The sequence below is a fragment of the Halyomorpha halys genome, unplaced genomic scaffold (assembly GCF_000696795.3).
Source record: "Halyomorpha halys isolate HHAL.00 unplaced genomic scaffold, Hhal_1.1 Scaffold1526.1, whole genome shotgun sequence".
NCBI lineage: Eukaryota > Metazoa > Arthropoda > Insecta > Hemiptera > Pentatomidae > Halyomorpha > Halyomorpha halys.
The window spans coordinates 248,460-269,546 of NW_027106725.1; the positions used below are offsets into that span (position 1 = coordinate 248,460).

At 30.8% G+C, this 21,087-nt stretch overlaps 2 protein-coding genes across 2 annotated transcripts in view; both read right to left on the minus strand.

Moving 5' to 3' along the window:
- Window positions 1-680: 680 nt before the first annotated feature.
- LOC106689931 (uncharacterized) lies at window positions 681-5,265 on the minus strand. The gene is made up of 5 exons (XM_014435157.2): window positions 5,136-5,265; window positions 3,322-3,457; window positions 1,962-2,150; window positions 1,045-1,153; window positions 681-966 (listed from the first exon to the last, which is right to left on the minus strand). The coding sequence occupies exons 1-5, from the start codon at window positions 5,194-5,196 to the stop codon at window positions 721-723; spliced, it is 741 nt and encodes a 246-aa protein (XP_014290643.1). The 5' UTR covers window positions 5,197-5,265; the 3' UTR covers window positions 681-720.
- Window positions 5,266-17,715: 12,450 nt separating this feature from the next.
- LOC106689932 (uncharacterized) overlaps window positions 17,716-21,087 on the minus strand; it is a gene marked incomplete at its 5' end in the record, with an annotated part of 26,471 nt that continues 23,099 nt past the window's right edge. Inside the window, 2 exon segments of the mRNA XM_067045063.1 lie at window positions 17,716-20,199; window positions 20,656-20,700. Coding sequence (XP_066901164.1) covers window positions 19,801-20,199; window positions 20,656-20,700 — 444 coding nt within the window.

Below are 21,087 nucleotides of genomic sequence, written 5' to 3' on the forward strand. Positions count from 1 at the left end.
TTTTTAAATTGTAATTTTGCTTAAAGAGAAGAATTGTTTTCTATATTTTGGAAGATTTATCTTTTTATTTTAATTTATGGTTTTCTTTTTATTTGCTTAACAAATAAATATTTCCTTCCATCCGAGCCATTTTTGTTAAGCTTTCCTACAAAGAGACAGAGTCGATTTGAGGTGGCTTAACACCTACACTATATAGACAAAGATCATTTCCAACAAAAGGTAATATACTAAAAAATTTTTCTTTTGAGGTTAATGACTTCCGATTTGATGAAATTTCTTTATTAAAAATATTCACCACATGGTACAACGTTTCGGGACCACTGTCCCATATTCATGCACCTTAAACCTCATGATTTCTTCTAAGAAATCATGTCACAATTTTTGCATCTTCATTGCTCCTTAGTAATATACTAAGAAGACTAAAATACCTCAATTATTATATTAGTAAACCAATGATTTATTTTTACCTTATCATGTTGATAATTCTTATATTTAGATTGAAAATGTAAGCCATAAGGTAAAAAATTGGTGGTAATCGATTATCATGAGTGTAAAAATTAATATCATTCCTCATTTTAGAAAAAAGACCAATTATTTTAAGACATAAAGGTTATATAATCACTACCCCATTTTGGGGGCTGTGGGATAAAATGGGTTGAACAGCAAACAAGGTTTAAAAATTATGCTTGGAAGATAAATTTATTCACAAATAAAAAGAAATCAAGGCATAAATGTGGGGAATGGTGGTGGGTCGGGGGTTGAAGCAACCAACTTCTCCAACCAATCGATGACATCTGCCAAAGTGTGACCAGCCAGCTGCTTATTCACGATGCTCTTCACGTGTGTTGCAGTGTGTTCCTCAACGAAAGCCTTCTGGTCGTTGAGGTATTTGAGGAACTGTTTGTTGAGGAGATCATTGATCTGGTCTTTGGTTAATCCTTCAACTGCTAGGCCTTCCACGTTAATCTGCATGCGTCAATAAAAGTTAGAAAAGGCAGAAATTAAATAAATTATAACTTATTAAATTATAATGTAATTGTATACCTTAAAGTCTCCGAGGGAAAAGTCCAAGGATAGGTCCTTGATTTGGATAGAGTGGTCCTCAACAGCAAGTTGGACATTGCCACCTTGGACAAAGTTTGTAACGTCCAACCTAGGGAAGAATTTTAGACTTTAGATACAACAAAATCCCATTTATAAAGAATAATACGTTAAGGATGATTCTAGATAACGCAAACATCCGGATAAGAGGCGGTGTCATCATTAAATAAATAATTCTTAATATTAATAACCATTAATTTTATTAATCTCGCTTCCTTTTAATAGAAATGTAATCTATTCTCATTCTATTCACAAAAGAAAACAAAAAACAATTTATTGAGTTATCATAAAATAAAATAAAGTATAGAAGTTATTACATATAAGAAACAAAACGAATTTTATGACAAATTTCGCTCGCTATTTTCAGAACAATTTTAAGTAGTCTACAAGATAAAGATACATAATCTTTATTAAATATGTATCCAAAAAATATATATTTATAATATGATCCAATTAGCATTTAAATTATATATATAAATAATTAATATTTACATCTTGTAATATTAATTCGTTACAGTTTACTGTAAACTAGAAATAAAAATACCCCACTATCTGTACTGATTTTTAACCATGAGTTACAATTGAAATATTCATCAGTTTATCACTGACGACGAAAAAAAAAATTAATGTACTTTATGAAACACACACTTTATAAGTCTGTTTTTAGGCTATTGGATTGAGATGTGCTATATTTGTTTTTACAGTTCTGCGTGTCTGAGTTGGTAAAACGTCTTACTAATTAACAATAGGTTATTTATTTACAGTTATTTGAAGAACCCATGGCCTCGACTTGTCATCCTATAATAATAAATAATCTATAGAAGATTTTTTTTTTTAATTATCAATACAAGTATACTTACGTGAAAGTACCCGAGCCTTCAACTTTCTTACCCCAGGCCGTTCCAGAGACTTTGTAGTTACCTTCTTGATGGTTCACAGGAACAGTTACCTTGAAGCTGGATTTCAAGGTAAGAGTGTCAACCTTGATTGAATCGATTGTGAAATCTGTAGACTTGGAGACAGTCACGTCACTTCCCGAGAACACTAAGCTGAAATATTTATATTTTTATAATTAAAATAGTAAACTAGTGCAAATTTCCAATAAAAGTATATAATAAATAAAAAATGAGTTTAAACCCTATTTATTTAATTTAAAATTAAAGTTTATATTTAAAAAAAATTAAATAATAGAAACTGTAAAGAACTCTACAGTTTCTATTATTTAATTTTTTTTTAATCACTTTTTATTATTTAAATGATGCGTTCTTAACTTTTTTTCTGTCTCATTTCAATAAATTTAGTATACATATTTAATATTTTCCTATAATTTTATCATGACAGTGCAGTCTCGGTAATATGAAATAATTGCTGCAGGTTTGCGGATTACTGGAAGTATTAGAAAAAATGTTGCTAAAAATTCAAAAATATAAATTCCCCTAGTTATTTTTAATTCTATTTTTTATAGATATTTTAATGGAGGTAGTTTGAAGCTTGAAAAAAAAATGATTTCACTTAAATCCCCAGTAATGCTAAGTGATGATTTAATTTGATAAAACTATTTAGTTATTTATAATTGAAAAAAAGTATAAATAATAAACAATCTTTGTGTGTATTTATTTAAAACGTGATAAAGAAATATGAATTCATCAACAAAATTTGTATTATACATACTACACATTAAATTAATTTTACATAATCAAATGATTTATACAATAAATATTATGTATTTTTAATTCCAACAAATATAATATTAAGTCTTCTATCGAAATTAGATTACCCGATATCGAATCTAAAACTTTCCGCTTTCAATTTTCTCGGTGATTAAAAAACTTGCCGAGAGATCGAGAAGTTAAAAATGTCCTTTACACATATGCACTTTTATTTTAAAATAAAAATGTTATTGCTTACCAAGTTTTCTAAAAATAAAGAAACTTTTTTTTTTACATCAGTTCGGATTACCGAAATTACTCTGTATATATATATATTTAGTATATAATTAATCATTTATTCTTTAAATATTTGTATCGAATGAACCATTATTTCCACCGCCGTTCCTAAACCTGCTAATTTATTTGGTGGAGTTTAATGTTTCCTGTTTTAGCAAAGAAATAAAAAACCTGATTTAACTTATCTAGACCTTAAGATACCATATTAACAATGACAACTTTTTTTTTTTTGTCTTTTTTATTTATTTATTTTTTTTTTAAGCAAATAACTTACTCGATGTCGGTATCAACTAGGCGCTGGTCTGGCATGCTGGGTAAGGTGTAGGGGTCATGCTTCTTCATCAAAGACCTCACATATTCTAATGCTTCTGTTATAAGATCTTCGAGGTGGTTACCTAGAAGTCTTACTTCTGCAAGAAAAAAATAATTGATTTTATATCGTTATTTAAACCACAATAATATATAAATAATTGTATAACAAAGACTTAGAATGCCCACTAACACTCACAGATACCATTCTATATATCAATAGAAAGTTAATTTTAAAAAAAATTTAATAAATAATTAATTGTAGGTATAATTAGTATTTTAAGGCATATAACTGGTAAAATATTACTTTGTGTATGTCTATTTTTTTCAAAACTTTGGGTATTTGTAGATACTTGTATTATATAATCTGTTATTTATTTCAAGATCTAGTATGTTTCACCTTTATTTTTTCAGTTTAATAGTTCGTACTAAAATAGTACAGTACGATACAGTTATTATTTTTACAACTTTTCAAAAATCCTCAGTTTAACTGATTTATAAGATACTAGTTGATCAGGTAATGCTTCGCTATTTATAAATATAGATGAAGTAATAAGACGATAACTATGGTAATTTAAAACGACTAACATCGTTGTATCAACGTTAATACTGGCCCGATTTAGGTGAATTTTTTTTTTAACTGCACTGTTTATGGCAATTTGATTATCTATTGTCATGTATACGCAACATGAAATATAAATAGTTTTAAATAGCAACCCTCGCTGTGCTTCAATATTAGTCCTATATTGATAAGATTCTGATCGACTTACCCATAAAAGTGTTATAAAACTTTTTTAGTCGTGTAACAAAGTTGATATTGTACAAGAAACCCTTAAATACGAATTTTCGAAAAATCGGATAATAAAATTTATAAGCCTATAATTTTCGCCCTTCATTTTCGGCATTGATTTTTTTTTTAAAATATAAATAACTTGAGCACGGCTCAACCAGTCTACACCAATCTATGGTTTAGTGCTCTATAAACTACACCTAAGAGCGAAAACCGGGTCTAATTAAACAAATTAGAATTATAAAATAAAACGTTTGAATTGTTTTTATTTATTTTTTTTTTAAATCCATATTTCGCCCTTATAAAGCTATCTATTTTGTTAATGTCGGTTGAAAGAACAGACATTCAGTTTTCCAACGGTTCTATTAACCTTGAGATTGAACAAAATGCTTTGAAGTTATAAACGATTATATGAGCAATAGTCACAAAAAGCGGGAAAAAAACCTCGGAACAAATCAAGGTGATAAATTTCTAATTTCTTTGATAAATGGTATTTAACAGTTTGAGACGACTCTAAAGCTAATATGATTTGCTTTTTACTAAAATAATTTACTGACCTACTTTACCCTAACCCACATTATGTTTTTATTTATTTTTTAAAAATATAATATGGCTTATATGCTTAATATTAGTGATATTTTTTCTTAATCTTCGAAAAGAGACGGATCGGTTGGTATACATAACTGTGAAAAAAAACTTTTATTTTCTCAGCAACGAAACGCTTAAGTTTGTTCAAAACATTGAGAATTAGGAGATTTCATTTTATTTTAACCTTCTTATTATAAATGGTACATTTTGAAAAAAAAAATCACGTAAATCGGTCCGGTAATTCAAAAGTTATCATAAAAAAATTCTATGCTAAGTGCAATGGCAAGTAGAACAACAGTAATGTTATTATCCTTAATGTTATGATCCTTAGAAATCATTTTATACACACTTATATAAAAAATTAATTAGTAATAGAAAGATAATTAAAATAGTAAGCATACCGTATATCTCTGCCGCTGAGGAGGCAGCTACCAAGAAGAACAATGCCAAGACAACTTTCATTTTGAAGCCGAATGCTCTTAGCTTTGTTACTTCCTTCTTTTATATGTATTCTTATCTGAACCTCTCGTCCTATCGCGTTTTCTAAGCAAATAAAGAAATAATCGATCTCTATTCATGTAATAGATATTAAATTATTTGTTGATAGATTTCGATAATTCACCAAATCGGTAACTGATTAAGTAAGTGCCGATTTATTGACTCAGCTGAAGACCTATCAAAATTAATTAAAAATAAATTCAATTCATAGACAAAGGTATAGGACATCACCAGATTGTTATTTCTATGTTTTCTCTAGTACAAGTTTCTAAGTAATAGACATTTTTTTTCAACGATTTTATTTATGTTTGAGGGTGCTAAATCAATAAATTTGGATTAACAAAAGGGTGAAAAAATGACAATTTTACTCTAATTTTTTTATTACTTTAATAAAAACTATGTATAATTATTAATCAAAATTGATGAGTCTGCTAAGTACAGGTAAGGGGCATTAAAAAATGGTGGCTGTTTAAAAAAATTAATTTTTCATTCAAAGCTCTATATTATTAAAACTACCAACAATACTAGAAAACATAAGAAATCATCATTTGAATTAGAGTTAATTTGCTAAAATATGAGCCCTAATAGAGCTATTTACTTCATATAGTTTCCAAGATACAGCTTTTTTTAAAAGTAACATTTCATAAAAAAAAATGCATTGAACAATCAGTTGTAAGTGAATTTATTGTCAGAAATCTATATCTCAAAAACCATTTGACGTACAAATGTCGATTAGCACTCAAATTAAAGTGCGTTTAATATACTATGAAGGAATATATGACACTTATATCCGCAGGAGTAGTAGTTTTCGTGATATTAGTTAAAATAAATTGATTTATACTTTTCGGACAAAATTTATATCCATATGGTAATATCATAAACACTACTATCCCTAAGAAGAAACGTGTCAGAGCCTACTTTATAGAAAATTATTTATTTATTTTTTTTATTTATTGATATTTACAACTGTATAAAAAAATACAACCAGTAAATTTGATCATAATGACATAATGATATGATACAGGATGTAGAGAAACTACCCAGTAGTAAAACTCTAAAAACAGTTTACAATATAAGGTCACGAGGCCATCTTCTTTTCAGGCGCCTCGGAGGATTGCCAGGAATGGAAAAGGAAGCAAGGTTAGAAACTAGTGGGTTTGGGTGGTTAGAGAGTTTATTATGGATATAGAAAATTAAATTACCTTTATTTTGAGTGCCGGCAGACATATGAACGTCTAATACTTCCTTAGATTTTTTTTCATAGATTCAAAATGTCTCTCTGGACTGTTAGTGAATTTATTTTGAGAAATCTATATTTCAAAAACCATTTGACGTAGGAATGTTTATTACAATTTAAATTAAAGCTAGTTATAATGGACTATAAAGTAGTCTATTAGGTATATTTTCGTAAGAGTTGTAGCTTTCTTTATAATCGACAAAATGAATTCACAAAATATTGATTTATAGTTGTCGGGACAGACATTTTGAATCTATGAAAAAAAAATTCAAGAAGTATTTGACGTTCATATGTCTTACAGCACTCAAAATAAAGGTAATTTAATTTGCTATAAATTAGATTCTGACACGTTTCTTTGTAGGGGTAGTAGTGTTTATGATATCGGTAAATGGGTATAAATTTTGCACTTGAAATTTTGTCCAAACAACTATAAACCAATTTATTTTAGATTATGTCACAAAATACTACTCTTGTGAATATAAGTAAAATATATTCCTTTATAGTACATTGAACGCACTTTTATTTGAGTGCGAGTTGAGGCGCAGGTCTTTCCAACCTCCGAACTGAAACGGCACCAGTTCGAATCCGAGGGGGGTGTAAACTTTAATTTCTGTAGTGGTCCCTTTACTCCTCCCCCACTACGGTTAGAATAGGATGGTGTAGATAACTCACGTATGTCAGAAATGACCAATAAGGGAGTCATTAAAAAAAAAAAGTAGACTAATCTTTAAGGTTACAGCCCACACGATAAGACAACCTTCCTTAGGAGATTTTTCAGATTCTAGATTCGGTTACCCTAAGGGGCAGTCTCCGATGAAACTAAGACTGAACAGGCCGATCATAATGGTCATAAACCCCACGAAAACAAAAGTAATGAGGTTTGGGTAGAAGGTATGGAGCATTATGTGTGTCATCAGGATTGAACGGGTGGGAAAGTTCAAACACCTTAACGATAGGAGCTATATTAATTTGGATGTGACCGTGCTAATCGCAGCAGCGGGGAAGATAGTTAAAGCAGTTAAGAGAGGTTATCTTAACAGGTAAAAAGTGAAAAAGAAAACAAAATTTACCGAATTCAGGCCAACATTTTCCTCCATTCTGACGTTCTCTTAGAAATCGTGGGCGCTGACAAGAAAGCTTCAATCAAGGAGCGTTAGAAATGAGATTTTTCTGGAATATTGAGGGAAAAACAAGAAGACATCGAGTAATAAACACCATCATCAGATCGAACCTCAATGCTAAAGCTTGCCAACGACGCATTCCAGGAAAATGGGCTAAGATAGGCTCCAGGAACAAAATTGCTAGTGAAACGTATTGTACCAAAGTAGAGGGGAAGTAAGAGAAAAGGCGACCGAGAACGAAATGAGAAGGTGATGTAAAGAGAGACTTCTAAAGAAGAAGACTACAGTGGAATGATGAAAGACCCTGAAAGAGGGCACTATAGACTACGGTGGAATGACAAAATACCCTGAAAGAGGGCACTATAGACTACGGTGGAATGACAAAATACCCTGAAAGAGGGCACTATAGACTACGGTGGAATGACAAAAGACCCTGAAAGAGGGCAATATAGACTTCTTACTCCCATTGCTTAAGCGGTTATTCGAGGATTTAATATGAACTATGCTCCATTAATTTTTTTCTTCTGTATTTTTTCCTTCCTTTTCTTTTTTTTTTTAGCTTTCGAAATCGCAGGCCGTATGCCGTACCTTTGTAAGGGGCGCAGTCTAGAGAGGGTAAGTAAGACCAGGAAATAAATACTGATTGACAACATATATTTTATAATCTGGCTTGAACAAGCAAGAACTAACTTCTCCAGGTTCGCATCAAGTTTCGTAACCACCCCCTAATTACATTCATGCTCTCCTGAGAATGTACATTTCAAATATTTTATGTTGTCCTCTGCTTTTACAGATTGTATGACATCTCCATTCTCAAGGAAGAGGGTCGTTAATTGCAACTTTTTTCAAGATGATTCCCGCATGTTTTTTGAAGATTTAAGGCCAGACCAATCTCCACCAGGAACCTCTGGATGGACACTATTTAAAATTATTTCTGCAGAACCAGTGTCGCCATGAAAATCTGATCGTCAGTGAACTCAGTAAAGACTACACTCTTTTCATCATTGTTTAAGTTGTATCCAAATTTATTTGAAAATTCTTCATTACAGAGCTCGTGGTATGGGTGATCATATATTGTCCACACTCTGACTGCTTTTTCCTCTCTCCCTAGACTTACAATAGAATATTCTTAGTACAATAAAAGAAAATAATAATAATTTTATCGAGCGCTGTAAATATATACTCTGAATTATAAAATGCAAGTGATCGTGAAAGTAATATTAGTAAGTTTCGATAAGGAAGTATGAGGAATAAATAACTGCTGCACCTGAGTCTATTTACTTAAAGAAAAAAATGTATTACTAAACAATTATAATTTGTTTTAAAACCATAACCAGATATCTCACAAAAGTTCATCGGAGTACCTACAAAAAATTAATAATTCGGTGAAGTACATGATATAACATTCATAACGATTTCATTTTTTTAAAATAACAATTTCAAGATAAGATAGTGACCATACTACAAAAATCTAACTTCATCGATATAAATAAAATTTGGAAACAAATTTCTCAGATTGGATCTATATTATTGAATACTGGATGCTATTTTTTTATTTATTAATTAATCATTAAAAATAAGCACCAAGATGTTTTGGAACTTCTGTAAAAATCCTACAAACCCTAATATACAATAATGAGTCAAGGTACAATTAGTGCTTTATAAGCAATAAAGATAATATTTTGAGAATTTTAATTTACAGCAAATTCCCAATCCCCGACGTTCCTTTATTATATTTTGAGTCTAGGGATCTTTTGATAAATTAAAAAAAAAATATGGATATAGATTATAAAACAAAAAAAACATAAAAATTTGTGATATGCGCCCTTCATACAACTTTCACTTACCACCCCACATTCAGTTGAAATTAATCCCCGCTCGTTTCAGGACAGAACAGATATTTCAATATTATTTATTGTGATAATAATTTCCCATTGAATTTTACAAATTAGCCTTTTAGATTAACAGATTGATTAATAATAATTTCGACAAGTCTTAGAAAAGTTATTTAAAAATAACTAAAAGTAAAAAAAATTTCCTTTTCAAATGTATAGCAGATATATAAAACTATAACAGTTTACAAAATTCAAATTCTGCTCTTAACCATTTATTCAGTGCTAAATTGTTATGAAATCAATTTTGAAATTACGAAGAATAATTTTAGGGAGATATCTTCCTGTCAAATGAAAGATTTGAATATAGGTTAGGTGAAATTATAAAAATAACTATTATTGTAACAATAAAATTTGAATATTATCCTACTATTCTTTTCTCAAATCTTTGGCTTTCGAACGGTATATAATGTGGCTATATTACTACACTAGGAATGTGTTTTCAGCCTAGAAAAAATATTTTTCCTATTATCTCCTTAAATAAATTATTATGTCTTTTTATGGTTTATATTTATTTGTTTATAACTATTAGTAAAAAGTTTAATATTATTAATTATTTCAAACAAGCTCAATTGAAGGAACCTTATGAGGAGAAGAGGGTGAGCAAATAAACAAAAACTTACTTATTTGTGCCGACGTTTCGACCTGAATTTCAGGCCTTCATCAGAAATACTCCAGCAAAGGTTTTGACTGGACTGTTATAGGATAGGACTGATAGGACTTTAGTCACAAGCTCTGTTGGAAAATTCATGATAAAGGCATGAAATTAAGGTCGACACGTCGGCACAAATAAATAAGATTTTGTTTATTTTCTATATTAATACCTCAATAAGGGTACTTTAGAGGAAGTCATTTTGAAAATTCATTCATTCCTCTCATCTAGGATAAGTGAAGATACAGAAAAATATGAGAATGTATTGAACAGATTTTTCAAAGTGCAACTACCGGAGTCAGAGGATAAATGTGCTTTGGTACAAAGTTTGGAAGAACAAGAGTCAAGATGCATCTGTTTAAAAAAAAAATGCACTTTCAGTACTCTTTTAAGCATACGAAACTTATTGGGTCACTAAAAGAACTACAAAAAAACTCCAAGTATCGGTTAATAGTGATAATAATACTACTGGCGTGAAATCATTTTCAGTAAAGAATTTGAACAAAGGATTAACTTCAAGCCAATAGAGAAACTAATGAAGAAAAGGAAGTGGAAGTAATGTGGTCACAGCATAAGGAAGCATGACAGTTTCTTCATCGTTCTATTGAGAAACATGCACTTGAATGGAATGTACAAGGTAGCTCAGAAGGAAGGGCGACCCAGAGAAAAGAAAAATAGTTGGCAACTGATCGAGATAAGTGGCGATGATTTGTGTTGCCGTTTTATCTAATGGAAACTATAAACTATATACTAATCTACCCACCTTTCGCACTACAGAAAACTAAGGCCGTCAAACTCTATAGTTTATCTGGGCATAAAATTGGATCGCCACATAATACTGTAAGTTCATTGTTACATGAAAACCAAACGAGTCCCCCTCAGATCATACCGGCTACACCACCTTTTATCATCGCCAGTACTCTCACTAAGGATCAAACTCCTAAGTTATAAAAATATAAAGAAGGGACATAGCACCATCTACAACGCTTCCAGGATACTGTGTTGTGGAAGATTGTGCGGCCAACATCGCTGAAGAAGATGAAGACAGACCATCTACACGAGCTCTTCGAACTATCCACTGTGCCTGAGTTCATTCAACGCAGGTACATAAAGTTTTTCGACTCTGTACGGCACCAAAGAAATCCACTGTTCAGGACCCTTACACCAGCGCCTCCTCCCGTGCGTTGGCATTGAACTAGATAAAAATTCAGAAACGACGTGCCAGGACACGTGTTTAGAGAATACGTTTTTTAGGTTTAGTTTAAATTTAAAAACCGATGTCTGCTCCAGCACATTAAAAAATTTCAAAGAACGCCCACTACAACAAAATTAAAACTCAAAACTTCTAAAAATGTAGGCCACTACAGAAGAAGGAAACTGTGCGGAATCAAAATATATATTGGTATATATATTCATAATAAAAACAATAAATTTCAGAAATAGGTTATGGATAAAAAGCCACCTAAACTAATCCTCAAAGGTGAAAATGTGCTATAAATCCTGCCAATAAACAGTAAGATACCAAGGAATTCACCTCAATTGCCGCCTTACCTGGAATCACTATATCAAGATTAAACTAACTCAGGCCTATCCAATTATTATTGGGGGTTAGCAATGCTATATCCCATCGTAAATAGAAAATCCAAATTAAAACCAGAAACAATAATTCTTATTTGTAAAACAATACTCAGGCCACTGCTGATGTACGACCGTGAAGACCTGGGTGCGGCATCATTTATGAAAAGAGAAAAACTACAATAATTTCTAATTAAAGTCTCCAAAATCGCAGTGAATGTTCCTTGGTTTGTAAAAAATAGCCAATTGCATTGGAAATCGCAAATGGAATCAATAGAAGACAAAACAAAAAATGGTTCATAAAATTCCACTCTCAGAGGTACCGTTCAATAAAGGAGCAGTGACTTACTTGGGAACTACAACCTCACCACCAGGCTGCTGCAGGACATCCTGTTATAAGTTCTATATTTATCGATTCTATTATTGACATAAATACAGTTTTATTTTTTATTTTTAATAACTTATTTTCCCATTAGATGTCAATTATTTATTTTGTTAAATCCATAGATATCTTTGTTTTTGTGATGTAACTTTTCTTCTTCTCTCTTCTTAAGAATTGTTATTTTTATATTTTTATATATTATCCTATTTCTTATACCATTATAAATTCTTAGGGGTGTCTTTTGTACTAGACTATACCCTCCCCTCCCCCCCCCAAAAAAAATTAACTGTAAAAAACTAACCATTATGCCATGCAAGGCTCAGCAGGCCGATACGGCATTAAATAAATAAATAAAAATACTATAATCTACTACAATAGTTTTGAAAATTTGGCATTTAAGTTCTGACAAACTACTTAAATGGGTATAAAGCAACTTATATTAATAACCATTTAATTGTTCATAGATATACCAATTTTAATCGAAATAGTCATTTTTCATTAAATAAGAAAAATCTAGCTTGCCTGTTCATCGACAGACAACCATACTGGAAGACTTGGTTATTTCGATTTATGGGACCAAAAACGTATATTTTAATCGAAAACTCAAATAAATTCAATATATCAGTTACTGACAGAAAAAAATCTTAGTTGATTCCTTATCATAAGAGTTGATCCAAATGCTCTGATATACATTCAAATTAAAAATCTAGTGAATGGGATCAAACCCACATCTTCGTTTCTTTAGCTTACCACAGTGTCAATAGAGGATTAATAGTATAATGTATTTGTTCTGGAGCTATTCTTTATTGAATAATGATAAAAAAAAAATTAGGTTAGAGTCATTAAGGAAGAATGAATAAATAAAAAAAACAAAAAACTGAGTTGTGATAAATTATAATAGAGAAGGTTGACGATGTGAGTAAAAGTTTTAATTTTTAATTTAATGTGAAGAATTGACAAAATATGGTAATTTTTATACTGAATTAATGACCTGGCCTGAATAGCCTACATAAAGTTTTGTTAATATTGATGTGGTTCTAAAACTGTATTAAGATTGTCTTTGCGGATGGCTGAATCGGCCGAAACGTCAGTCTTATAAAGAAATATAAACTGTTTTGAGTCTAAAATTGGATAAAATTTATTTATTTAAACAACAACCAGTCTCAAGAAAGTGTTAAGATCGTGTATAAAATAAGATATCTTCATAATCACGTAAATAATTTTTATTAAATTAGTTGACGTGAATGAAAGCAAAATACAGTATTTTTACCTTATTACACACAAAATAATGTTTCCGATGTTCTGTAGAAAGGGCTATTTTAAAAAAAAATTATTTATTGATATTTACAACTGTACATAAATACATCAAGTAAATTTGAGGAAATCATAATGGTATAGTACAAGCATGTAGATAAACTACCCATTAATAGCACTCTAAAAACATTAGATAGGGCTATTTAATCAAGAATGTGTTTCACCTTTTTACTGGAATACTCATAGATACCAATTTGTGTAAAACATGATTGGTATGTTTACCGGGTTCTAAAAAATATTAAGGTTTTCATTTACAAAGAAGTTGCAGAAAACTGCAACATATATTATCATGGATATTTACTAACTACGTATTTTGTGTCAATTAACTTTATATTTCATTTCCTTTTTCAAGTATTTTACTTACATACTTGATTAATTACAAATATTTTCTTTCTCAGTTTTATTTATAATTATAATTTTAAATTATTATCACTAAATTAAAATATTCGTATTTCTTTTAGATTATATAACTTTATATTTTTATTTCCTTGATATTGTTATTTTACCTACATATTTAATTAATTGCATATATTTTCTTTCTCAGTTTTATTCATAATTGTAATTTTTCCTTATTATCATTAAATTAAAATATTCATATTTCTATTATTATATATAAATTTATATTTTTATTTACTTAATATTGTTATTTTACTTACATATTAATTACCTATATATACGTTTTATTGCCCACTTCTCTCATTACTTTATTTATCTCAAAGTTTATTTTGTACATATATTTACTAACTAAATTTTCATTTAGTTGAAACGTGGGGCGAAACGTTGGCTCAATAAATAGTATATGTATCTACTATTTGAGTTTTTTTTACCGCACCCGGACCATATTCCATTCATCTATACACACGGTCAATCAATAATCTTCCAGTAAATTTTCATTTGTATTTTATTATTATCTATTATTTATTATGGTTCTTTCCTCTTACTTAATTTTAATATTATTCTACGCACATTGCCTTTAGCTTCTTATAATACTTAAAATATTCATGTCTTTCAACATTATTTATGTATCCATAATCTTAGTTATTTTCTAATCATTATGTATGTCCTTTTAATCATTGGTTTTATCTTGTTTTTTGTTCTTAGCTCTGACTGAAATTCCGGCCGAAACGTTGGCACTAATAAACAAGTTTTTACTTATTTGCGTTTTTCATTGACCATATTAACTCATCGTTATTATCCTGGAAGTATTGGATTAACCTATTTCTTTAGAACACTGAGGATATCAATATCCTGCTTATTAAGAATGTAGGATATCCCGCTTACTAAGAACGCACTTATCTTTCGGAAAATAATTGAGATTGTAGATTAATGATAAAACTACTTTGCCTGTTTAAATTTGTCGTTAGATAGTAAATTCAGTTATTTTCTTAATTTAATTTTAGTCCTAGAAAATAGTTTACTTATTAGAAATGTAAGAACTTGTGAATATTTTGTTTGGTAAGATATTGCATTCTTTCTAATCAGGCAAGATCGATATCAAGACGAATATATGGAATGCTGAATTATCGAGTTCATAGTTGAGAGTCCAGTGTGTTTAATTTTAGCCCTAATTCATATTTAACAGAAAACAAATAAAATAATTCTTCTGTTCCAAAGTTCATTTAATTGTATCTTTATCTATATTAATATATCAAACTGAATAGGTTGTATATTTGAACTCGCTCTTGAAGTATAAACTGCAGGTTGTATATTTCAGCTAATTCAGTCTCATTTGGATGCTTTTCTTTTTTGTGGAATAGGCCATTTATCATGGCATATGTAATCAAGCTACGCATCATAACAATTTAGCAATAACCGTACTGGATTGTTGCTGGATAAGTGGCAATAATCCTTGCCATGAAAATAACCATTAAACTGATTTTTTTGAACGCAAGTTTCTCTTACGGTGTAAACTCGCAATTAGGACAGGTTCGAAAAAATAATTAAAGTGGTTAGCAAAGTTCATAAAAATAAAAATCGAAAACTTGGGATATCATGGAAAATTATAAGTTTCCTATCGAAAGATATTTAAACTATATACAATATAGTAATTATCTGAATCATGGCAGTATTAGAGAAGCTATGTAGTGGATTCTTGACTCTCCTTATAAAACCATCAAGCTTATAAATTTTTGTCTGTCCACAAAAATTTCGGATGTTATTTAGTTAATCAAATGGATTCGGTTATGTATTCGGTAATCATCATGATTATGAAACAATTTTATATGTGTAATACAATTTTAATGGGAGTGACACGACGGAATATATGTTTGCATTTAATTGAATTAGTAAATTATTGCAAACGTGTCTTTATTTTAAATTATTGTTTAATATTTCCTTTATCTTGTAACGAATAGGATCTAAAAAAAAATATTACCAAAAAAAAAGCGGCCACCCTTAAAAAATTACGTTGTCGTTTTTTGTTCTCCAAGAATAGCAAAATTACACGCTATACCACCATAGGCTTAAAATTTATTTTAAAGACTAAGTTTGCAACATAACATTTCACTTAAATTCTCCCTCCAATGATCAGCAAAGAAGTGTGAATGAGCCAGAATCTGGAACCATGGAGTTCACAACTGCTTGTTTGAATCAATTATAATCTTTTATCTTAATAGTTACAAGAAATGAAAGGAAAATCTTCCACAGGAAAACCTGTAGTTAAATGATATGGCCCTCCCTCTTTCACCTGTAATTTTGATATATATGTATCTTTATTTTGATACATATATAACCGTAGAAGGAGTTAGAGCAGGGAGTGCTAGGCTGGGAGAGGGTAAATTCGTCCATTCCTACTTGTTTAGGCAATTAGGTGTGACTTAAGGGAACCTATGATATTGGATATTTATAAAATGTAGGCGAAATTATGTAAAAGAGCTAATGAAAGTAAAGGAAGATACCTTATTGTGAGAATGGGAAGAGAGAGAACCGATGAAATTCAAGTTAGTGGAGAAAAAAGTAAGGAGAGTAAAAAAGAAGGAAGAGTAGGGACATTCAAAGAAATGCTTGTGACTCCGTCGGAGTTGGCTCCACAGTTTGTCACATATAAAATTGTTAAAAAAACGCGGCTGGAATAAAGGCTGAGGTTTGTTAGTTATATATAGTTATATTTGTTAGTTAGTCCTTTAGCTATGACAAAGCAGAAACATATGAGTGACAAATAAAAGAGCATGCCTGCTGGAGCTCCCAACTTCGAGATGTAGGAAGAATCTTGTAAGTAAAGGTTCGGAGGTGAGAATAAAACGGAAATTGGAAGAAGGAGAATAAGAGGAGAGCTAACTACCTCTACAGATGTACAGAGAAGTTTGAGGATTGAAGTTTCGACCCGTACCATAAAGAGAAAATGACAGAATAGGGTTTCGATAAAAAAAAGTCACTAAAAGTTACTAATTTTCTAACTGTTGTGAAACTCTTTTTTTTTTTTAAATAACATAATTTAGGAAGTGTTCACTTTTGAAAGGACATAATTACGATTTAGTTTGAAGAAATAAATGCTATTTTTCACTTTTTAAAACAGTTATGTTGTATTTTTTTTATATAACCTATAACAAAGCAATATATTTAGTAGTAAAATATCGTAAATCTCAGTATGCTCTTTTTTTGCTCGGCAGTTTAAATATAACTATGTATTTCATAATAATAGTTCTTGAAAACTGTTTATAATAATAGTTTTTTTTAACTTACCGTAGGCCGTAAGGCAGATAGGCATATTTTTTATCCTATTTTCGGATTATACGTATTTTGAAACATATAATCTCAAAATTTAAGGTGGTGTTGACTTTTCTTCCATCTTGGCCAATTTCAAAGTTCAGTATTAAAAATAATAAACCAAAATATACATTAATACAGTAACCCTAAGAAGTAAATTGCTTTCTTGAATAATGACACATATGAAAAAACAAAGTTTTTTTTTTTTAATCATGCCATAGACTGTACCGTAAACTGAAGTTAATTAGTAACAGCTCTAAATATCTTTAGCAAAGTCTGTAGGATGACTTCAGAAAAGATAATAACCATATTGTACAGTACATTTGGAATACGTGTAATTCTAAATAAAAAATATTGTCCAGAAGTGTCACTATTCAAGCAAAAACAGCGATGTGTACCAAACTCTGAATTGGACATGCGTATGTTCGATACATCATTTGTGATGATCGTCAAAGTGCAATTTGAATTCAAATATTGAAATAAAATATTTAGCAATGTGGGGTACGCAAGAGCGTGGTCCAATCATTAGTAAATGGATCTAAATGAAACTTAATGATGTTGTTCCCTCCACTATTAAGGTATACTGGGTACATTAATGAAACATATAATGTTATAAGTTTTATATTTATATTAATTCAAGTACAAATACATAACATAGAAGTACGTTAATAATAAAAAATGTTAATGAATCAAAAACAGTAAAACGTCATAGCTTTGTTCAAACACGAACCAAGACAAAATGGAGGGTGCAAGTGGTGTACGCAATTTGAACGGAAAATTCTAACTCCGCCTGTTTCCACCAACATGATTATAGCTCTGAACGGTGTTAAAACAACTCTCTTGGTAACTTCTGGTCCAAGAGTTGGCGTACAAAAATCCTAATTATTAAAGTCAATTTTGAATATTTTTTTCAGAATTATTTTTATTAATTATTATGTACTGTTAGCTATAGCTATAATAAATAATAAATACACGGTACTTGTCTAGGTCCTAACAGTTTTTGCATGAAACAGTAAGGTGAATGTAATTTTCTTTATTGATTACAGTAGGAAAACAGAAACAACCTACGCGATAAAAAGAAAAAAGTTAAACACTTAGGAGAGCTTCATAACATCAATATTTTAGTATAAAGTATTGCTGAAATACGTACTACAATATTAAGGTCTAATTTTTTTTTAATCGTAATTTTGAAACGATATTGTTAACTTAATAATTACTTCGTGAATAATTTAAATATAGTATTAATATTTAATTTATTTTTATTTGTACTATATTCTTTAGAATTTTGGTTTATTTTAAAAGAAACATATGTATTTTATATTTATAATGTAATAAGTGTAGAAAAACCAGTGGCTAAGGGTTGTTAAACCGTTGTAAAGGCGTCGCCTAGCAATAGGCCGACCATCTTCATTTTAAGTCAGTTGTAGCTAATTAGTGGCCATTACAGTTACTAACCAACCCTATCTGTGTTCAGTTGGTATTATGTTTTGGACATTTTGAGTGTTTTGAACCAGACATTTTGTACGTTTTAGTCCTTTGACTTGAAAAAGCAGTTGCTGTTAATAGGTCGTCTGGTGTAGTTCATTACCAGCCCTGTCTGCTATTTTTGGTCAGATAGCTCTGTCTGCGAAAATTGTTGTTAGAGACGTGGACCTACCAACGTTTGAACAATTGGACTTAGACTTTGAAACATCTCTGTATTCTTCAGAATCCATCTTGTCTCTGACCCATCAGAGTCTTCCAGCGGTATTTTATACATTTTGTTTATTCTTTCATTTTATTTTGGAAATCATATTTATATTGTTTGAAGGTTTTATTTTGATTTAATTTTGTTGCAAAATGTTTTCAATTGTTAGCTTAGCCAAATATATATTTATATTCCGAGCCAGCTTGTTTTTTTTCTTTTAAAGATTTCCTACAAAAATACATCGTAAATGTGAGGTCGCTTTAACAAATAATTGGACGAAAAACTAGTATTTATAATTCCATTTTTATACAAAGATAACGACAATTCAACCAAAACCTTCATTCAAAAATATTTCGACCAGGAATGAGGAGGATAATATATGCCTATAGTAATTGAACGGATTTATATTGGCCATATAATATTACTCCTAACACCTTATGACAGATGCTCCCTATTCGCATCATGGTGTATGATGCGTATGCCAGGGGTGCTACTCCACTATTTACTTTGCACTGTTTTTTCCTATATATTCGATCGGTTTAAGGATTATTGTGTGGTTTTTTTTTTGTTTTTTTACAAGGGTGTCCGAATTTTTTTGAAGTCCAATAAGTGTGCCGCGAATTTTTTTCGGCTTAAGAGTGGTACCATAGTGATGAATGTGAATCGCTGTCTAATGATATTATAATGCAATTAGTACTTGATCTTGTTATTATTTTCATTCAATTCAAATTAGGTTCTAATTCCTGAAAATAAACTTTTAAGGGCCACCTATAGGGTCTATAGACTATCTATAGAGTCAGATGAAAAGAATTAAGAGTGTCTGTATTAGTAATGTATTATTATTATTAAGTTACTGGGGCACATCTTTCAGCTATAACCAATTCTCAAATGTTTGTAATATGATGCTCTCCAGAAGCTGCTGTGAGCTTGATTTTAGTAATTGAAAATATATTTTGAGGCAGGCTCCCTAAATATTTGTAACTATCCCTAATTTGAGCGATCGTTAAGAAATGGAACAATCTTGGCCTCCCTTCCTCTTGAGGACGGTGGCCACTCCGCTGTGGTGCTTCATGGAGGCCAACGTGGCAGGGGTAAGCCCGCTCGAGTCCCTGGGGTTGGGATCGGCCCCACTCTCGATGAGGAGCTGCGCACAGCCGACGCGCCCCCTGAGGGCCGTGTAATGGAGGGGGGTCCTGCCCATGCTGTCCCTCTTGTCCTTGTCCGCTCCTGCCTCTATCAGCCGCTTCACCAGCTCCTCGTGGCCCCCCACAACAGCTAGATGTAGGGGGGTCCTGCGCACGATGTCTTTCTGGTCCACGTTGGCGCCATCCGCTATCGCTGCCACTGCTGCTTCTATTTCCCCTCGTTCTGCAGCCTTCATTAATCTCTTAGTTGCTTCCGCCTTTGAAAAAAAAAAGATATAACATAACATATTGTAAGAGAACATACAAGAAATCTCAATTATTGAGGCAAATGGAATAAAAATACAAGATTATATATATAACGAAATATTATTTTCTGATAAGAAATCGTGATGGCCTGATGCACAGGTCTGGTTGTGTGCATCACTCCATTCAAACATGTGCCCACCAAGGCGGGTGTGTTCATCTGGTTTTAATAGTCAAAGCGGACTAATGAAATTTTGAAATTGAAATTATAATAAAAAAATATATATAAACACGATTTCTACAAAATCGGAGTGATCTGGAAACAGGTAATTTAGTTCCATATTTATACTAATAAGTGTAACACAATAAAAAAAATATTTCAATCGAAAATAAAGAATTGGTTTTAATACTTAACAAATTAAGAATAATGTAATCAGGTTACGTTTTAGTAAGGCAACTTCTTGACTCACCTTTGCTGCAGCGTTACGCTTCAATGTTGCGTTATTCTTTTTGGTCTGTAATAATCCAATACATAACATCACCATTACTAATAGATAATTCAACTCAATTTTAAACTATGATATGTATAATAATAATAATATAATGTACGCAATGGATAGTTTAATTTTTGTGGTCCAACTATCTGCATAGTTTAGAGTTTAGAGTAAAAATAACCAATGAATTATAAAATTATACCCCTGGACCTACCAACGCCCAAATGTAAATCTCCAACTATCTAAATACCGCAAACAAAATACAACAATGTCAAAATATCAAGAAAAGTTCCGAGAACTGCTACAAACTCTACCAGAACATACCGCTATATATACAGATGGGTCGAAGTCAGATAACGCAACAGGATCGGCCTTTGTGACACCAAACACAACCCATAAGAGAAAACT